At 63.0% G+C, this 15,738-nt stretch overlaps 2 protein-coding genes across 2 annotated transcripts in view; one reads left to right on the forward strand and one right to left on the reverse strand.

The window, feature by feature from the left end:
- The window catches only part of KCNJ9 (potassium inwardly rectifying channel subfamily J member 9), a 6,725-nt gene extending 2,559 nt beyond the window's left edge, over positions 1–4,166 (forward strand). The window contains exons 2-3 of the mRNA XM_073888194.1: positions 178–1,044; positions 3,835–4,166. Of these exons, the coding sequence (XP_073744295.1) occupies positions 178–1,044; positions 3,835–4,166 (1,199 nt within the window). The remainder of the gene's footprint in view (positions 1–177; positions 1,045–3,834) is intronic.
- A 3,528-nt stretch (positions 4,167–7,694) lies between these two features.
- IGSF8 (immunoglobulin superfamily member 8) lies at positions 7,695–14,762 on the reverse strand. The gene is made up of 7 exons (XM_025860725.2): positions 14,532–14,762; positions 11,106–11,483; positions 9,961–10,422; positions 9,179–9,586; positions 8,547–8,960; positions 8,100–8,230; positions 7,695–7,956 (listed from the first exon to the last, which is right to left on the reverse strand). Exons 1-6 carry the CDS (start codon positions 14,587–14,589, stop codon positions 8,115–8,117), a joined length of 1,836 nt encoding a protein of 611 aa, XP_025716510.1. The 5' UTR covers positions 14,590–14,762; the 3' UTR covers positions 7,695–7,956; positions 8,100–8,114.
- Between the last annotated feature and the right edge of the window lie 976 nt (positions 14,763–15,738).

Consider the following 15,738-nt stretch of genomic DNA (forward strand, 5'->3'; position numbering starts at 1 on the left):
GGGCAGCGGGCGGCCTCCACGGCACCCCCCGCTAGGAGAGTGAAGGAAGCGCCCCCCGGCCGCACCCCGGGGTGGGGGTGGGGGGCTGGGGGCGGCGGTCGCACGGGGCACACCCTGGTGGTGGTGGGGAGGGGGGGGCGAGCCGGGGCTGACGCGCCGCGCGCTCCGGTCCCGCAGGCCCCCTGCGGCCGCGGCCATGGCGCGGGCCGGCGCCCCCCCGCTCGCCGGGCCCGGAGCCGCCGCGCCGCCGCGGCCGCCAGCGCTACGTGGAGAAGGACGGCCGGTGCAACGTGCAGCAGGGCAACGTGCGCGAGCCGGGCCGCTACCTGACCGACCTGTTCACCACGCTGGCCGACCTGCAGTGGCGCCTCAGCCTGCTCTTCTTCGTGCTCGCCTACGCGCTCACCTGGCTCTTCTTCGGCGCCATCTGGTGGCTGGTGGCCTACGGCCGCGGCGACCTGGAGCACCTGGGCGACGCGGCGTGGACGCCGTGCGTCAACAACCTCAACGGCTTCGTGGCCGCCTTCCTGTTCTCCATCGAGACGGAGACCACCATCGGCTACGGGCACCGCGTCATCACCGACCAGTGCCCCGAGGGCATCGCGCTGCTGCTGCTGCAGGCCATCCTGGGCTCCATGGTGAACGCCTTCATGGTGGGCTGCATGTTCGTCAAGATCTCGCAGCCCAACAAGCGCGCCGCCACGCTCGTCTTCTCGTCGCACGCCGTGGTGTCGCTGCGCGACGGCCGCCTGTGCCTCATGTTCCGCGTGGGCGACCTGCGCTCGTCGCACATCGTGGAGGCTTCCATCCGCGCCAAGCTCATCCGCTCGCGCCAGACGCTCGAGGGCGAGTTCATCCCGCTGCACCAGACCGACCTCAGCGTGGGCTTCGACACGGGCGACGACCGCCTCTTCCTCGTGTCGCCGCTCGTCATCAGCCACGAGATCGACGCCGCCAGCCCCTTCTGGGAGGCGTCGCGCCGCGCCCTGGAGAGGGACGACTTCGAGATCGTCGTCATCCTCGAGGGCATGGTGGAAGCCACGGGTGCGGATGGGGCGGGGTGGGGTGCGGTGGGGTGGGGTGGGGGCGGGGAGCGCGGGCGGGGAGGGGTGAGGATGGCGTGGGGAGGGGCGGCGTCCCCCCAGGGGCCGCGAAGTCGGGGTCCCCGGGAGCGGGACGGTCCCGGAGCTCGCACGCAGCCAGCGCGCGCTGCGTGGCCCGCATGGACCCGAAGCGCGGTGCCTCCGAGTTCATCGGGTCCTAGCGAAGGTCACTTCTTGTGATCGTGCTCATTTTCAGACAGGGGACTGCCCCGAGGAGAGGTTAAGACAGCTGTCCATGGTCGCCGGCGAAATAAGTGGATAAGGGCAGGGGCAGTCCGGCTGCAGGGTTTGGTGGAAGGAGGGGTAGGTTCCGGGGTTTTCCATTGCTGAGAGGTCCAGGCCCCTGGACTTGGTGGTGAGGGTCTTCCATGGCCCAAATTATTACTAGCCTGGGCCTTAGGAACAGGTTGACAGCTGGTCTTTCTTCTGCCTCAGTTTCCCCACCCATCAAAAGACTCTCAACTTCCACTGACAAAGGAAACAGACGGTCTTAGCGTTTCTGGCCCCTTTCCAGAAGGAGCTGTCAACAGCCCTGTGATGTCAGTAACTCAGGCCAACACAGTGAAGGGTCTGGGAGCAGGTCGGAAGAGGCCAAAGTAGGGGCACAGATGAGGTGCTCTGACGCTTGAGACCTGGAGGCGGGAGGAGGATAATAAAACGGCAGTGGGTGATCTCAGGGCTATGAGGTGTGGCCTGCGCTGTGGCCGCTGCTGGCTTCCCAGGCCAATGCCCTCAAACGCCTTTCCTGGCCCTTCCTGCCAAGCCTCTCTTTCACCACCCTCCGCCCCAGGGCTCCCCATTGCTTCTTTACTGCCACCACCACCACCACCACCACCCACCCCCGCTCCTTCTAGCTCCTGCTCTTTCCCCTAGTCACCTGGGCCCTTTCCTTGCTGTCTAGCCAGTTGCCACTCTCCTGCCAGGCCCCAGGCAGCTGCAGTCCTTGCGGAGAGGTCCCTGCCCAGCCCGCTTCCCCTGACACCCCCAGCACCTCCCTCTGTTCCTCACAGACCTCCCTCCCCCTCTCCTGCCCTTCCCCCACGGGACACTTCTTCTTCCAGCCTTCACCAGAGGAACAACAACACCCATGTCCCCAAGATGTCTCAGGGCAGGCAGGGCTTGCAATGCCAAGAGCCAGTCTCTGGTTAGCTAACGTTCAGTCTTCGTTCTCCCTTGTTCTGAGGTGGACACGGGCTGGAGGAGAGACCCCGGGGTAGGAGGAGGATCGCTTGCCCTGGTGCCCACCCACCAGGGAAGACAGGACCCAGCCCCAGGGTGCAGACGACTGGGAAGGGCGTTGTGGAGGAGATAGGGATGGGAGCGCATCTGACTTTTCTAGAGAGACAAAGTTGGAAAGGATGGCAATATTTTGGGTGAGAGAGTCAGGATTCAAAATGCTTTTGAAAAGCAAGGATAATGAGCCAAAACCCAACAAGATGACATTTAAAAGGAATAAATATAAAATTCTACATTTAGGCTTTAAAAAAATCACTTATGTAAGCACCGCATTGAAAGGCTCTGGTGAAAAAAAGAACTGGGGGTTTTAGTTGGCCACAGGCTTAATGTTGCAGCACTGTGATACAGCTTCCAAAAATGTTTATGTAACGTAATCTTGGGCCCTATTAGCTAAAGCCTCATGGCCAGAAGAGAGAGGTGGTGAGCCCTCTCCTGTGCATGAATCAGGCCACAGCTGGAGATTTATCATTTTATTTATCATATATAATATATTTTTATCATACTCGAGGTGCTGAAACGGTCCTCCTTGGCCATGCAGGTTTGCAATCGAGAAAGTAAAATTTCTGGAAGCCAGGTCACATGAGGAATGGTAGAGGGAGCCAGGGATGTTCAGCCTGAAGAAGAGACGATGTGACGGGCCCTGAGGTTCCTGAATGGGTGTCAAATGGCACTGAGGAGGAGCAAAAGCAAGGGGTGGAAATCCTGGGGAGGCAGATTTTCGCTCTTTTTTTTTTTTTAAGATTTTATTTATTTGTCAGAGAGAGAGAGAGCGAAAGCGTGCACACAAGCAGGGAGAGAGGCAGGCAGAGGAAGAAGCAGGCTCCTTGAGTCGCCTGGGTGGCTCAGTCATTAAGCATCTGCCTTGGGCTCAGGTCATGATCCCAGGGTCCTGGGATGGAGCCCCGCATCGGGCTCCCTGCTCGGCGGGAAGCCTGCTTCTCCCTCTCCCACTCCCCCTGCTTGTGTTCCCTCTCTCGCTGTGCCTCTCTCTGTCAAATAGATAAATAAAATCTTTAAAAGAAGAAGAAGCAGGCTCCTTGCTGAGCAGGGAGCCCAATGGGGGACTCAGTCCCAGGACCCTGGGATCATGACCTGAGCCGAAGGCAGACGCTTAACCGACTGAGCCACCCAGGCTTCCCCAGATTTCAGCTCTTATTTAAGAACAACCGATTAGAGGTGTCACACTTGTGAGGTGGTGAGCTCTCCATCCTGGGTGGTGATAAAAGGACCAGCTCAATGCCCGTTAGTGGGAATGCTCCAGTGGGAAGCCCTGTGTGGAAAGGGAAGTTGGACTAGATGATCCCTAAGGTCAGTTTCAAGGTTAAGCTTCTCTGATGGGCAGAGGAGGGCAGAGATGGGCTGGAGGTCGAGACGGTTAGGACGAATGCCGAAGAGAGGGAGCTGGGCAGGTATAGGAAGGAGTTGAGAAGGGGGAGAAGACGGGCTGAACCGAAGGGGGGCTGGGACCCCCCCTGACCCGTGCCCCTCCCCCCAGGAATGACATGCCAAGCTCGGAGCTCCTACCTGGTGGATGAGGTGCTGTGGGGCCACCGCTTCACATCCGTGCTCACCCTGGAGGATGGCTTCTATGAGGTGGACTATGCCAGCTTCCACCAGACCTTTGAGGTGCCCACACCCTCGTGCAGCGCCCGGGAGCTGGCCGAAGCCGCTGCCCGCCTTGACGCCCATCTGTACTGGTCCATCCCCAGCCGGCTGGACGAGAAGGTGGAGGAGGAGGGGGCCGGGGAGGGGGCGGGGGGAGAGGCTGGTGCTGACAAAGAGCAGAATGGCTGCCTGCCGCCCCCAGAGAGCGAGTCTAAGGTGTGACCAGTTTCCTCCAGACCCCTGTGGCAGGGCCAGACACCGGTACCTGGGAGCTGCATGTCAGAGGTGGAGAAGGAGGCAGGCAAGAGCCCTGGGAATGTGCTGAAGCTGGGGCGCCCCCTCAGATTCTCAAGCCCAGAATCCGATGGAAGGGAGGGGTCCGATTTCAGGGAGCGCGGGGACGGGTGAACATACCAGCCTGTGTTTGACCTTCACATCTGTTCAGGGGTGGCTGGATGGACGGAAGGACGGACTGATGTGGGCCGGGTGGGGAGGTGGTAGCAGAGGGACGCTGGGGGACAGACAGAGGTGGTGCCCTCGGGACTGCTGCTAACCCACAGAGCATCTTTGTGCAAATTCTAAAAAGGCACCCTTCACCTCCAGGCTGATGCCACCCCCAACCCGAGTGCACGGCTTGGGGAGCAGAGTGTGGGCCGGATTTTAGTCCCCACTCATCTCCTCAGCCAGCCTCCCCGTGTATGGCACCCCTGTCTCACTGGACACAGTGGCCCGAGCTGACCCAGAGGAGAGAAGGCTGGGTGGGTAGGTGGGCTGAGACGAGGGTGCCCTCCCTGCTCCACCCCTACCACGGTGACGGGAGAGCAGGAGGATGGAAGCCTGCAGGGGTGGCCCAGCAGGGTGTGAATGACCTTGCCCCCCCGAGTGCAGGAAAGCAGGCGGTGGGGCCCCAGAGCGGGGCCCGGGACGGGAGAACCGGGGATGGCTGTGTTCTGGGAGCAGAATGCGATCTCATAAACAGCACCGCAGAGGCAGGAGAGGGAGAGGGGCGTTCTGAGGAGGAAGAAGGGCCGGGGGGAGATCCAGAAAGTGAGTTCACTAGAGCTGGGACACAGGGGCCCGCCGGAAAGCAGAGTTGTCTTGGGGCACGGCGAGAGGGCCTTCCCAGAACTCACTGGACGCACACCGAGCCCAGAACACCGACCCCACATAGTGGGGGGGGGGGGCATCCGGAGGCCTCCGTCCCTATCCTCAGAATGCAGTGCACCTGGGAACACAGGGAAATAAGCCCCTGTGGCAACTGAACAAGGTATGGTTCAGACTGAACCCGAGCCATCTCTCGGAGCAGAGGGCAGGAGGGTTTGGCGATCAGAAATCTGGGGAGTAAGGCACAGAGAATGAGTAAGCCGCAGTTATCAAACTGGTGTGTGCGTCAGAGTCACCTGGATGGCTTGCGAAAGCAGACTGCTGGGCCCCATTCCCAGCGTTTCTGACTCAGTAGGTCTGGGGTAGAGATCAAAAACTTGCATTTCTAGCAAGTTCTCAGGTCCTGCTGATGCTGCTGGGATGGGGGCCACACTTTAAGAACCACTGCTCTACACAAAGACTTGGGAGTCGTATCAGAAGTAGCTGAGGGGGGACTGAGGAAAAGCTGAGGAGCAGCTGAGAAGCTGAGGAGTAGCTGAGGGGCAGATGAGGAGAAGCTGAGGGGGAGTTGAAGAATAGCTTAGGAGTTGCTGAGGGGGAGATGAGGAATAGCTGAGAAGCTGAGGAGAAGCTGGAGAGAAGCTGAGGAATAGCTCGGGTAGATGAGGAGAAGCTGAGCGTAGCTAAGGAATAGCTGAGAAGCTGAAGGAAAGCTGAAGGGGAGCTGAGGAGCTGAGGGGGAACTGAAGAGGAGCTGAGGAGAAGCTGAGGGGAAAGCTGAGGAATAGCTGGGGGTGGGGGAGCCGAGGAGAAACCGAGGATTGTTGGGGGAGGAGACCGGACAGTAAAGGGTGGACTATCATGAGTGGGAAAGGGGCCCCTGAAACCCCGGCTGACGAGTTTAACTCTGGGCCTGAGAACTCACCCATCAGGGGAAATGGTGCAGTGATAAGCTGGGGATGGTGTTCGGGGAAGATGCATAGGCAAGACAGGGAAACCGAAGCAGTCAGGCGTCCTCGAGGGGGTTCCCGGGCAGGGGTTGGGGGCTGGAGCAGGGAGGGCACCAGCGGCCCAAGACTGAACCCCTTGTGGGACTGAAGAGGCAGGATTGGATGTGGGTGACATGCGAGCGAGAAGCAAGGAGGCCGAACATCTGGCTGTGTCTGTGGCCTGCTGCCTGCCCCGCCAGGCCAGCAGGCCCTGGAGACACTCTCCCACCCTACCTCCACCCGCGTCCTGGTCATCGGAGTCACCGGGGGCAGCCCTCCAGGATGGTGAGGGGACAGCAGTGACAGGTTGGGATAGGCCTGAGGCCAGCCTCGGGCCTCCTGGGAGAAAAGCGTTTGTCCAGGCAAGCGTGCGCTCCCACAGCCCTGGCCCAGCAGTGACCTCTGCTTCTTGGTCCTGGCCACAGGACCTGCTCCTGTCCTTTAACCAAGGGCTGAGCCCCGCGGGGGAAAGCAGCCCTGTCTGCTCCATTCCAGGCCGGGGAGCCAAGGTCCTGTGGGTCCCTGGGCCTCCTGAAAGCAGGGAAGGGGGTCAGAGGGAGCTGCCAGCATGGGTCCACCCAGAGAAACATCTCTGCCTCATGTCACAGGGCTACCTGGGTCACCATCAGTCAAAGATGGGGTCACTGAGCCCCGGCATCAGCTGTTCCCTCAAGAACAAATAGTGTGGGGCAGGGTCATTAGGCTTAATTCAGTGAAACAGGTGAGTCTGGACAGGAGGGGTGGCTGTTTGTATCCACGCCACCCAGTTACCGCTCAGGGCACCACTGTGTAGAGTGCAAGGAGTCGGGGGCCCCGGAGTGTGCTCCTGACACTGTCACTAATGAGCTCTATGACTCTGGGCAAGGTACACCACTTCTCTGGGCCTCAGTTTCCACTTCTGTAAAAAGAACACTTAGCACACTAGTAATGCTCAATAAATGTTTAAATAACTGAATTAAAAGAAGTCAACTGGGTGCCCCTTAAGGTGCAGAGCAACTAAGAATTCTCAGATCAGAGAATCTTGAGGCAAAGACAAATTCAGGGGACCCCTGGGGCACTGGAGGGGAGGGGAGTTAAGACCTGGGGGGGGGGGGGCGCATGCCGGCTGCGGGGGGCGGGGGAGACCTAGGCAGGGGCTCTGTGGACACACAGGCCCTCCCCGACTGCTGTCCTCGCTGCCACCCCGGGGGCTGTGCTCTGGGGCTCCTGTTCCCCTGCCGTCAGACAGAATAATGAAGATCAGGAGGTAAAAGGCTGAGGCCCCAGGGCCTGGAAGGGCTCAGGTCCAAGAGGAGGAGGACCAAGAAATGGGACGGCAGAGTGGTGTGGGCAACCAGAAAAGGCCTCCCCCAGAGGCCCCTGCCCTGCAGCGTGGGAGAGGGCTGGGAGAGGGGGCCGGGCTCAGTGAACTCAGCCCCTCTCTGTGCTCCCCTCCCCGAGTAGAAGTCCCAGCAGGGATTGGGAAGGCACCGACAGCTCGGGCAGCAGATGGGACCCAGGTGTCCCCTCCTGGGTGGGTGGCACGGCCCACAGAGGCCAGATGGTGTTTGTGGTGGGAAGGGAGACCCGGGGCATGCAGAATAGCTTGTCAACCCCCCAACAGCCGCCCTGCCACACACCTCAGCCCCAGGGCAGGGAAGACACAGCCAGCCCTGGATTTTATAAAACAAGTTTATTCACATTTTAGAAAAACTAATTCTAGGACAGGGAATGGCCTCCCTATGGGCTGGGCATGAGACCAAGAACAGAAGGCCAGAGGGAGGAGTCAGGAAGGAAGGAGTGGGGAGTGGGGGCCACGTCCCCCACTCTGGGTGGGGGGAGGTCAAATAAATTAAAGGAAGGGGGACAGAGGAAGCGGTAGCCAGGCAACCAGAGGCAGTCTTGGAGCTGGGCTGACAGACAGTCAACACCTGCAAGAACTGGAGAGACAGTGTGGGTGCGCTGAGGACAGAGCGCCGATGCCCGCTCCTTCCCCAGCTGGGGTGGGGAGGGGCAGCTCACCTCAGGACTCCGGGGGGGGGGGGGGGGGGGAGAAGACGAGGTCGGGGTTCTTCTCTCTCACCTGCGCAGCGAGGGATCACCGTTTTCGCAGCCTCTTCATGAAGCAGCAGGTGATGGTGCCGAGGACGGTGGCGCCGGTGACTAGGGCGACCCCGGCACCCACCAGCAGGGGCACAAACAGGGTGTCCAGGGCTGGGTGAGAGCGGACGGCTCGGTTCAGCCGGGGGGCCTCCGCCCTGCTCCTACTGCCACACCTGCTCCCCGCGCCTTCTCTACTGGGTTGTGGGCTCCACGTCCTCCACTCACAGACAGCCCTCCCCGGCCCCTCGGCCCTGACTCCAGTCGGCGGCGATGCTGGGGCCGGAAAGGGCTGAAAGCGGGTGTCCGAGACTCTTGGTATGGAGTGACGTGGAGGAGAAGGGGGGACAGGAGCAGGAGAAGCACGTGGAAAGGGGAGAAGAAGGGCCCAGGCTGAATGGTGGCGGGGCGGGGTGGAGGGGTCACTCACCGTGCGTGTAGGGGTACACCGTGACGGGCCCCGAGCGGGCACTGCCTGCCTGGTACCAGCTGTAGTCGGCATGCTGCACCCAGGCGCTGGGGGCGCAGTGGTACACGCCTTCGTCCTCGGGCCCCAAGCCGTGCAGCCGCAGCCGATGGCTTCGGGGCCCCACCAGCTCCACGCTGACAGGGCCTCCTCCAGGCCGGACCCCCAGCTCCGCCACACCGTCCTGGCCCACACCGCCCACCAGCTGGGCAGGGCCAGAGCTCGGCTCCCCGTCCTTGGGCCGCTCCACCCACCAGCTGGCAGCCAGCCGCAGCCCCGGGGGGCCGCCCCGCACGGAGATGTTGCAGAGCAGGGAGGCCGTCTCCCCACGGTACACGGTGCCTCCCGCCAGCCATGCCACGGCCTCCAGCACCACGCCTGCAGAACAAGGACGTGGGGCCAGGGGGGCATGGGGTTAGGACCGCTGGCCAAGCAGCACCCCAGGGAGCTCAAGGGGCTCCCAGAATCCCGAAGAAGAGGAGCGGGAGAGAAGGGTGTGGTGGCAGCCGATGTGGAGGGAGAGAAGCCCAGAAGCAGAAGGAAAAGGTTCTGCAAGCCCCGACCCCGGGAGAGGCCCCAGCCACCGCCCCCCTCACCTTCCTCCCGCACGTGCACGGGGAGCGGCCGGGAGCGGGCACTGGCTGCTTCTCGAAGCCGAGCCCCAGACCCTCGGACATAGGCCTTGGCAAGGCAGCGATAGGTGCCCGCATCACCGGGCCTGGCAGCCCCCAGCCGGAGGCGGTAGGTTCTGGACGCCACCTTCTCCATGGCAATGTGCCGGCCCTCGTAGCCAGGGCCCAGGCTGCCCACACCCTCTGTGTCCAGCTGGGCTACCAGGCGGCCAGGCCCCGGCGCCCCCGCAGGGGCCATCTCCCAGCCCACAGAGTAGGCGGCATGGCGGCCCGGCGGGGGCAGGGCCCCTGACACGTTGCACAGCAGTTCCAAGGGTTCCCCCGGGCCGATCCGACGCTCCCCAGGCCCCACTGCCACTGCCAGCTGGCTGGCTGAAACACAGGACAGGGAAGGGCTGTCACGGAGGCGGGAGGGGGCACAGAGCATGACTCCCCCGCTGTAGTTCCTTCCCCCCCCTCCCCCGCAGCAGCACCGCGAGCCGGTCCTCTGCCCCTCATGGGGTACGGCCATCCCCACCACCCAGGGCCTCTCACCTCTCAGCCATGGCCCTCCTCTCTCCACACCCAACTTCTGAGCAGAGAGAACCCGCCAGGGGAGGGAGGGAAGGGACGCTAACAGGACCCGCTCCCTCGGGAAGATGGGCTCCCTGGAGTCAGGCGGTGACCATCAGTGCCCCCCTCGGCCGTGGCCCCCCCCCCAAGATACCAGGGCTCCCAGCTCCCACCGTGGGGTGTGTGGCACTCACACAGTGTCTGCACGTCCACGTGGGCCAGGACCGCTCTCTTCTCCGCGATCTGGGCCCAGCTGCCATCGGGATCCTGAATCCACTCGGCCGCCGTGCAGTGGTAGGTGCCCGCGTCATCCGCCTGGGCGCCCCCCACCACCATGCGGTACCGTTCAGCTCCCTCCTTGCTCAGCCGCAGCTCCCCTGCAGCCAGCCGCTCGGCATAGGGAGCCCCGGCCTCCACAGCCAGGTCCGGCCGGAGCCCCACCACTTCCTGCAGAGTGGCTCGCCCCACTGGCGTCTCAGGCACCGCTCTCCCGAAGGACACCGCCAGGTGCGTGTGCTCCTGTGTGCTGGTCCGCGCCAGGCAGCCCAGGGCCAGCTCCTGCCCCTCGTGCACTGTCAGCCGGGGGGGCGACGTCGGGGCCTGGCGGCCTCGGGGCCCCGGGGGGGTAGCAGACACCTGCAGCGCATCTGGAAGAACTGGATAGAACAGCTGGAGTGAGGGAGGGCTGTGAGCTGGTGGCCCTCGTCACCCCTCCCTGTGTACAACCCGTTTCCCTAAATGGACCGCGGTTAGCTCCTACTGGGCAGAGCTCATCTTATGTCATCTCTTCGGTGACCCAGTGGTGCCGGGCACACACCAGGCGCTCAATAAATGCTTGCTGAAGTTCACAGCCCAGCCCATCGCCTACTCACCCGTATGTTTGGAACTAACCCCTGTCAGGACCACAGAAAAGTGGCTCTGTCTGCCTTCTCAGAAGACAAAGAAACGAAAGAGAGCAAGAATGTCACATGGCCTCACTCCTCGTAACCCTACCTCTACTTCGTCCCCCGCCACCCCCAGATCTGCATCCTGGAGTCTCTAGGAATGGAGGCCCTTCACCCTAGCGGGCTCCCCCCAGCAGGGAATGCAGGGGACTGGCTCCCCCTTTCCCAGGAGGTAGCCCCACAGAAGAGGAAGACCGACGGGCTGGAATGAAGAGACCTTGGCTAGAGTCCCCGACTGGCCCCTGACTTGTTGGGCGATTTTGTGCCACACAACCCCTCGGATGGACCTCAGCTTCCTCAGCCACAAAACCTGAGGGGCGGTTAGGCAGGTCCCTCCAGGCCCTGACTTTGGGCCTTTCGGGCGCACGGGCCTGCGCCCGCCCCAGGGCCAGTACCTCTGAGCTCCACCTTGCCGCTGTAGCTGCCCAGGTAACGAGCGTCAGTGGAGGGCGTATAGCACTCGTAAATGCCCGCATCCTGGGCCTGGAGGCGGGCAATCTTGAGCACCACGGCATCCCCCTGTAGACGCTGCACCTGCACCTCACCAGCTGCCACGCGGGGCCCGAAGACGGCATAAGAGAACCCGGTATCCCTGGTACTGACAATGCCCAGCGCAGCCTCGGGGGCCTCAGGCCTGTAGAAGAACCACTCGAAGTTCTGCTGGGCAGGGCCCTCGTAGTTGCTCACATTGCAGGAGATGGAGATGGCCGTGCCAGCCACGCGGTACAGGGGCCCCTCGGGGACCAGCACCTCCCGGGCAAAGCACTGGACTCCTGTAGGGAAGGACAGGAGAAGCTGGAGTTGCCTGGGTCCCCACTGTATCCCCCGCTCCCAGCACCATTCTGGCTTCCTGCGCAATAAAGAAGAGCAAACCCGGGGAAGGTGGGGACCCAGGTGGGGCCCGGCCCTGAGGACAGGGAAAGGATGCCGCTGGGAGGTGAGACACCTGGATCTCGAGTGGGTTCTAGAACCCGGCTTTGCCTCAGAACCCAGAAACATCCCATTTCTGGCAGGCCAGAAGTAAGGCACCTACTGGCAGAAAGAGGCCCATCTGCTCTCCCTCCTTGATTTCAGCTGTACCTCGATTCCCTCCCACATCTCCCCACTCCCATCGGTTCTGGGCCCGGTCAGTGGGGCCTTCCAGCTAAGGGATTCTGAGACCACATGGCCCTCTCCTTTGTTTGAGGGGAGTTGGCAAACTCTTGCACAGAAGGGCTGGTTGGCTCAGCTGTGTCACCTGGACCAGGGGACTCCAGACAATAGAGCCAGTGGCCCGAGCAGGACAGGGCACAGACCCAGCCAGTTCTCACCACACAATGCCCTCCCCCCTCCAGCTGTGCCATGAGCTCACTGCTGCTCCCACCCCACGGGGCTGCAGAGACAGCTGAGGCTTATGGGGCAAGAACCAGCCTCTGCCCTGGCCTCTGGGGGCAGAAGGTCCCCACCCCTCCCCCCAGGGCCTGCCAATCTTCCTGGCTGGCCCAGCTGAGGCACAGTGCCCCCCTCCCAACTCCCTAACAAAAGCCTTCATTTGCATGTGGGGTGCGTTCACTTACATAAGGTTCCCTCTCTGTTGAGAGGTGCAAACCCCAGCTGTCCCTTCCCATCTTTCTCTCCTGAGAGAGGCCAAAATTCTCCTCTTCATCCTGCCCCAGCAGATACTCCTGAGTCCCTCAGAGGGCCCTGCTTCTTCCTTCTGTCCTTCCATCCTTCCATAGCCCCACTGGATAAGATCCCAGAACTCCAGGCCATAGGAAGGAGGGCTGGGTCAGCCCCCTGCCTCCATTTTACAGACGAGAGATGTAAGGCAAGAGAAGTGTAAGGTCTTGACCAAGATCCTACTATCCTTAGATGGCTTCCGCAGGCCCCCCGCAGAGGGACAAAGCCAGGGAGGAAGATGGGAAACTCCCAGGGGAGGCCCGAGGGGACTGACCTCACCAACCAGAATGTCTGTCACTCCCAGGGGCATACCCAGAGCCTTTCTACAGAGGCTGGAGGAAAATACGAAGTCTGTGGTCAAACTCTGTCCTCCAGCCCCTCCAGACGTGCTCCCCATGACCTTCCCACCTGAGCTGGGCTCTCAGCCCCTTCTTCCTGCGGCTGAGTCCAGGGAGGAGGGAGGCACCTGTGGTCGCTTGGTTAAAGCACATGCTGGGCCTCCGGAGGTTGGGCACCAGCCACATCCTCATTCACAGCTGCACTGACACATCTCTTCCTCTCCCAAGACAGTCTCCACTCTGACAGCGAGTGAGTGTGTGACTCAGGAGGGCCCTGCCCCAGGGCATTTCATAATCTAGGCGATGGTGGAGACAGATGAGCTGACACCTTTGGGCCTCCGGGCAGACTCTGCTCAGAAGGGCCCCCTCCCACCTTCCTGGCTCCAGAGCTGCTGATGCTTTGGGATCGCCATGGGAAAGTCGGCCAGTCAGGCCGCCCCAGGAAACCAGCTGCTAGGCAGCTCTCTCCCCAGCCAGAGAGGGGAGGTGGGGCAGAGACCTGCTTTGGAGTCAGACGGATCTGGGTTCAAATCCAAGCCCCAACGCTCACGAGATGGGCTCTCTGGAGCAAATCACTTCATCTTCCTCCTCTTCAGAATGAACCTAAGCGCCTGCACGCAGTGGGCACTCAGATCTCTGCGGGCTCTTCCATGTCTGCGCACCACACACCCCCATCTCCCCTGGGCTCTTCCGCTCCACGCTGCGCACTGGGGACAACCAGCCACGTGCTAGGCAACCGGGCCCCACAGCAACTTCCTCCTGCCTCCCACCCAGGGCCCCAAGGAGAGGCCTCGTTCTAGTTCCCCAGGGCCCGGGGACCTATGGAGCCAGGGGGAGGCTCTGCTTGGTGCTGCAGTGGAGCTCTGGTCTAGAAACAGGCCGCTGGGGCTACGTCAGCCTTTGCCTTGACTATGGCAGCTCCGAATCCGGCCCACTCTGCGCTCTTATTGCAAGGGCTTCAGTCTCCCAAACATCTGTACAGGCAGCCTCCCTGTCTCGAAGCCATACTCCTCCCCGGACCAGCCCCAAAGGGAACCCTCCAGTTCAGACCAGAAGCAACTGCGCTGCCAGGTGCTCTCTCATGCATCCATGCAGCGGTGGCCAGAACACCTCACCAGGAACACCCACCCCCACAGACCCAAGGTGCTTGGAGATCCCAGCATCGGTCTCCATGGAGCTTGGTTTCTCCTGAGGCAGGGAGCGGGGAATTAAGGGGGTGTGACGAGCAGTGAGAGGCTACAGAGCCCAGTGCGACCTGAGAGAGGGAAAGGGGGCAAAGGGAGACCCGGCCCAGGATGGAGATGGGGGTGACAGGGGGAATTGCCCCAAACCACAGATGATGAGGTCTGGGGGAAGGGGAACCATCTGGGGAGACTGAACTTCAAAGATCACGGGCAGAACCGGCCCCTGGGCCTCCAGCCAACTCCTGGCAATTATGAAGACGGGCCGGCACTGCCCACGCAGGGCGGGCACCCAGCGCTGGGCCTCAAGCTCAGTGTGAGGCAGAGGGAGTCGCAGCATTTGGGCGCAGCGACCCCAGAACCTGAGTATGCCGGCTGAGAAGTGGGGCTGGCCCGGCGGCCTGCAGGTGGCACCTCGGTGGGTCCTCACTGGGCCCCAGCCAGGGGCCTAGAGCTGGGGACTGGCTCGGCGGGCAACCACTCAGGGCCGCTGGGCGCTGAGCCCAGGGAGGGAGGCTCGAGGCGCCCCTGACGGAGTAGCGGGTGCTAGGGGCTCCGAAACGCTGGGGAGGCGGGCAGGGCTGGGCGCCAGGTGGCAGGCACCTGCCGGCGGGGTGGGGGGCCGGGGCGGGGGCCGGCTTACCCAGCATTAGCAGCAGCAGCGGCGGCGGCAGCCGCGGCGAGGGACCGAGGGCGCCCATCCTGCGCGGCCGGCTTTGGGGAGGCTACGGGGGTCGGCGCGGGCTCTGGGTGGACCGGGACTGGGGGGGCGCATGCCCGGGAAGAGGGCACGAAGCGGAGCAGCGAGGCGTGGGTGCACGGAGCCGAGGCGAGCGGCGCGGGAGCTTCCAAGTCCCCCCCCTTCCCCTCCTCTTCCTACCGCTTTCCCTCCTTCCGCGGCGGCTCGGCAGACCGTTCGCGCCCCCCCCCCAACCCCCCCCCCGCCCCCCCCCCCCCCTGCCCCCCCCCCGGCCCCCCGGCCCCCCCCCCCCCCCACCCCGGTCCCAGCCCCCCCCCCCCCCCCCCCCCCACCCCCCCCCCCCCGCCCCGGACGCCGGACCCACCCCGACCTCTGTTATGTCTCCGCCCCGCTCCCCGACCCCGGACCCTCTCAGACCCCGGGCCCCGGGCCCCGGATCCCGGATCCGATCTGAGCCCGGCCCGGGGCCCCGACCCGCCCCGACCCCGGCCCTGCTCCGCCCACCTCGGTCCGGGCTCCGCCCCAACTCCGGCTTCAGCCCCGCCCCAACCTCGGTCCCGGCTCCGCCCCTACCCCGGCCGACGCAAAGGGGCGGCACCCGGGCTCCCCCAAACCCCTACCCAGTCCCCCACCCCCACCCTGCACCTGCCGGCCTTTCTCTCTCAGAGTTGGGTGCAGGGGCCTCGGGGTCGGTCAGGTGACCGGCCACGCACTTAGGATCCAGTCGTTTGCCCCGGGCCGCTAGGCCTCGCCGCAAGCCCCGCTCGAGTGGGGATGGGCGGGACCCAGGAGTTCCGGAACGCGGAGGGCCTGGGCCGAAGGGCGCCGCTGGGCCTCGCAAGGTCCCGGAAGACCGGTTTGCCACCCCCTCCGGCAGAACCAGAGGGAGTGGGTTAGGGGAGGGCGCCGTCTGGGCGCCGTCACTTCTTGGTTGGGAATCCCGTCAAGTTGGCTAACTCCCTTCAGCCTGCTTTCTTGTCGGCACCTTTAGGTGGGATGACATCCACCCCGAAGGGCTTTTGTGAGATAATGTACATGAGGTTCTTGGCACGGGATAACACGTAATAGGAGATAGGGAATTACGGGGTTTTGCTTGTGTTTTTGAATGATTCTTTGAACTGCTTCCTGAGACGTTCTGTTTCCCATGAGG

This window comes from Callorhinus ursinus, unplaced genomic scaffold (assembly GCF_003265705.2).
Source record: "Callorhinus ursinus isolate GAN/ISIS: 27379988/994484 unplaced genomic scaffold, GSC_fseal_2.0 scaffold88, whole genome shotgun sequence".
In the NCBI taxonomy this organism is placed as follows: Eukaryota; Metazoa; Chordata; class Mammalia; order Carnivora; family Otariidae; genus Callorhinus; species Callorhinus ursinus.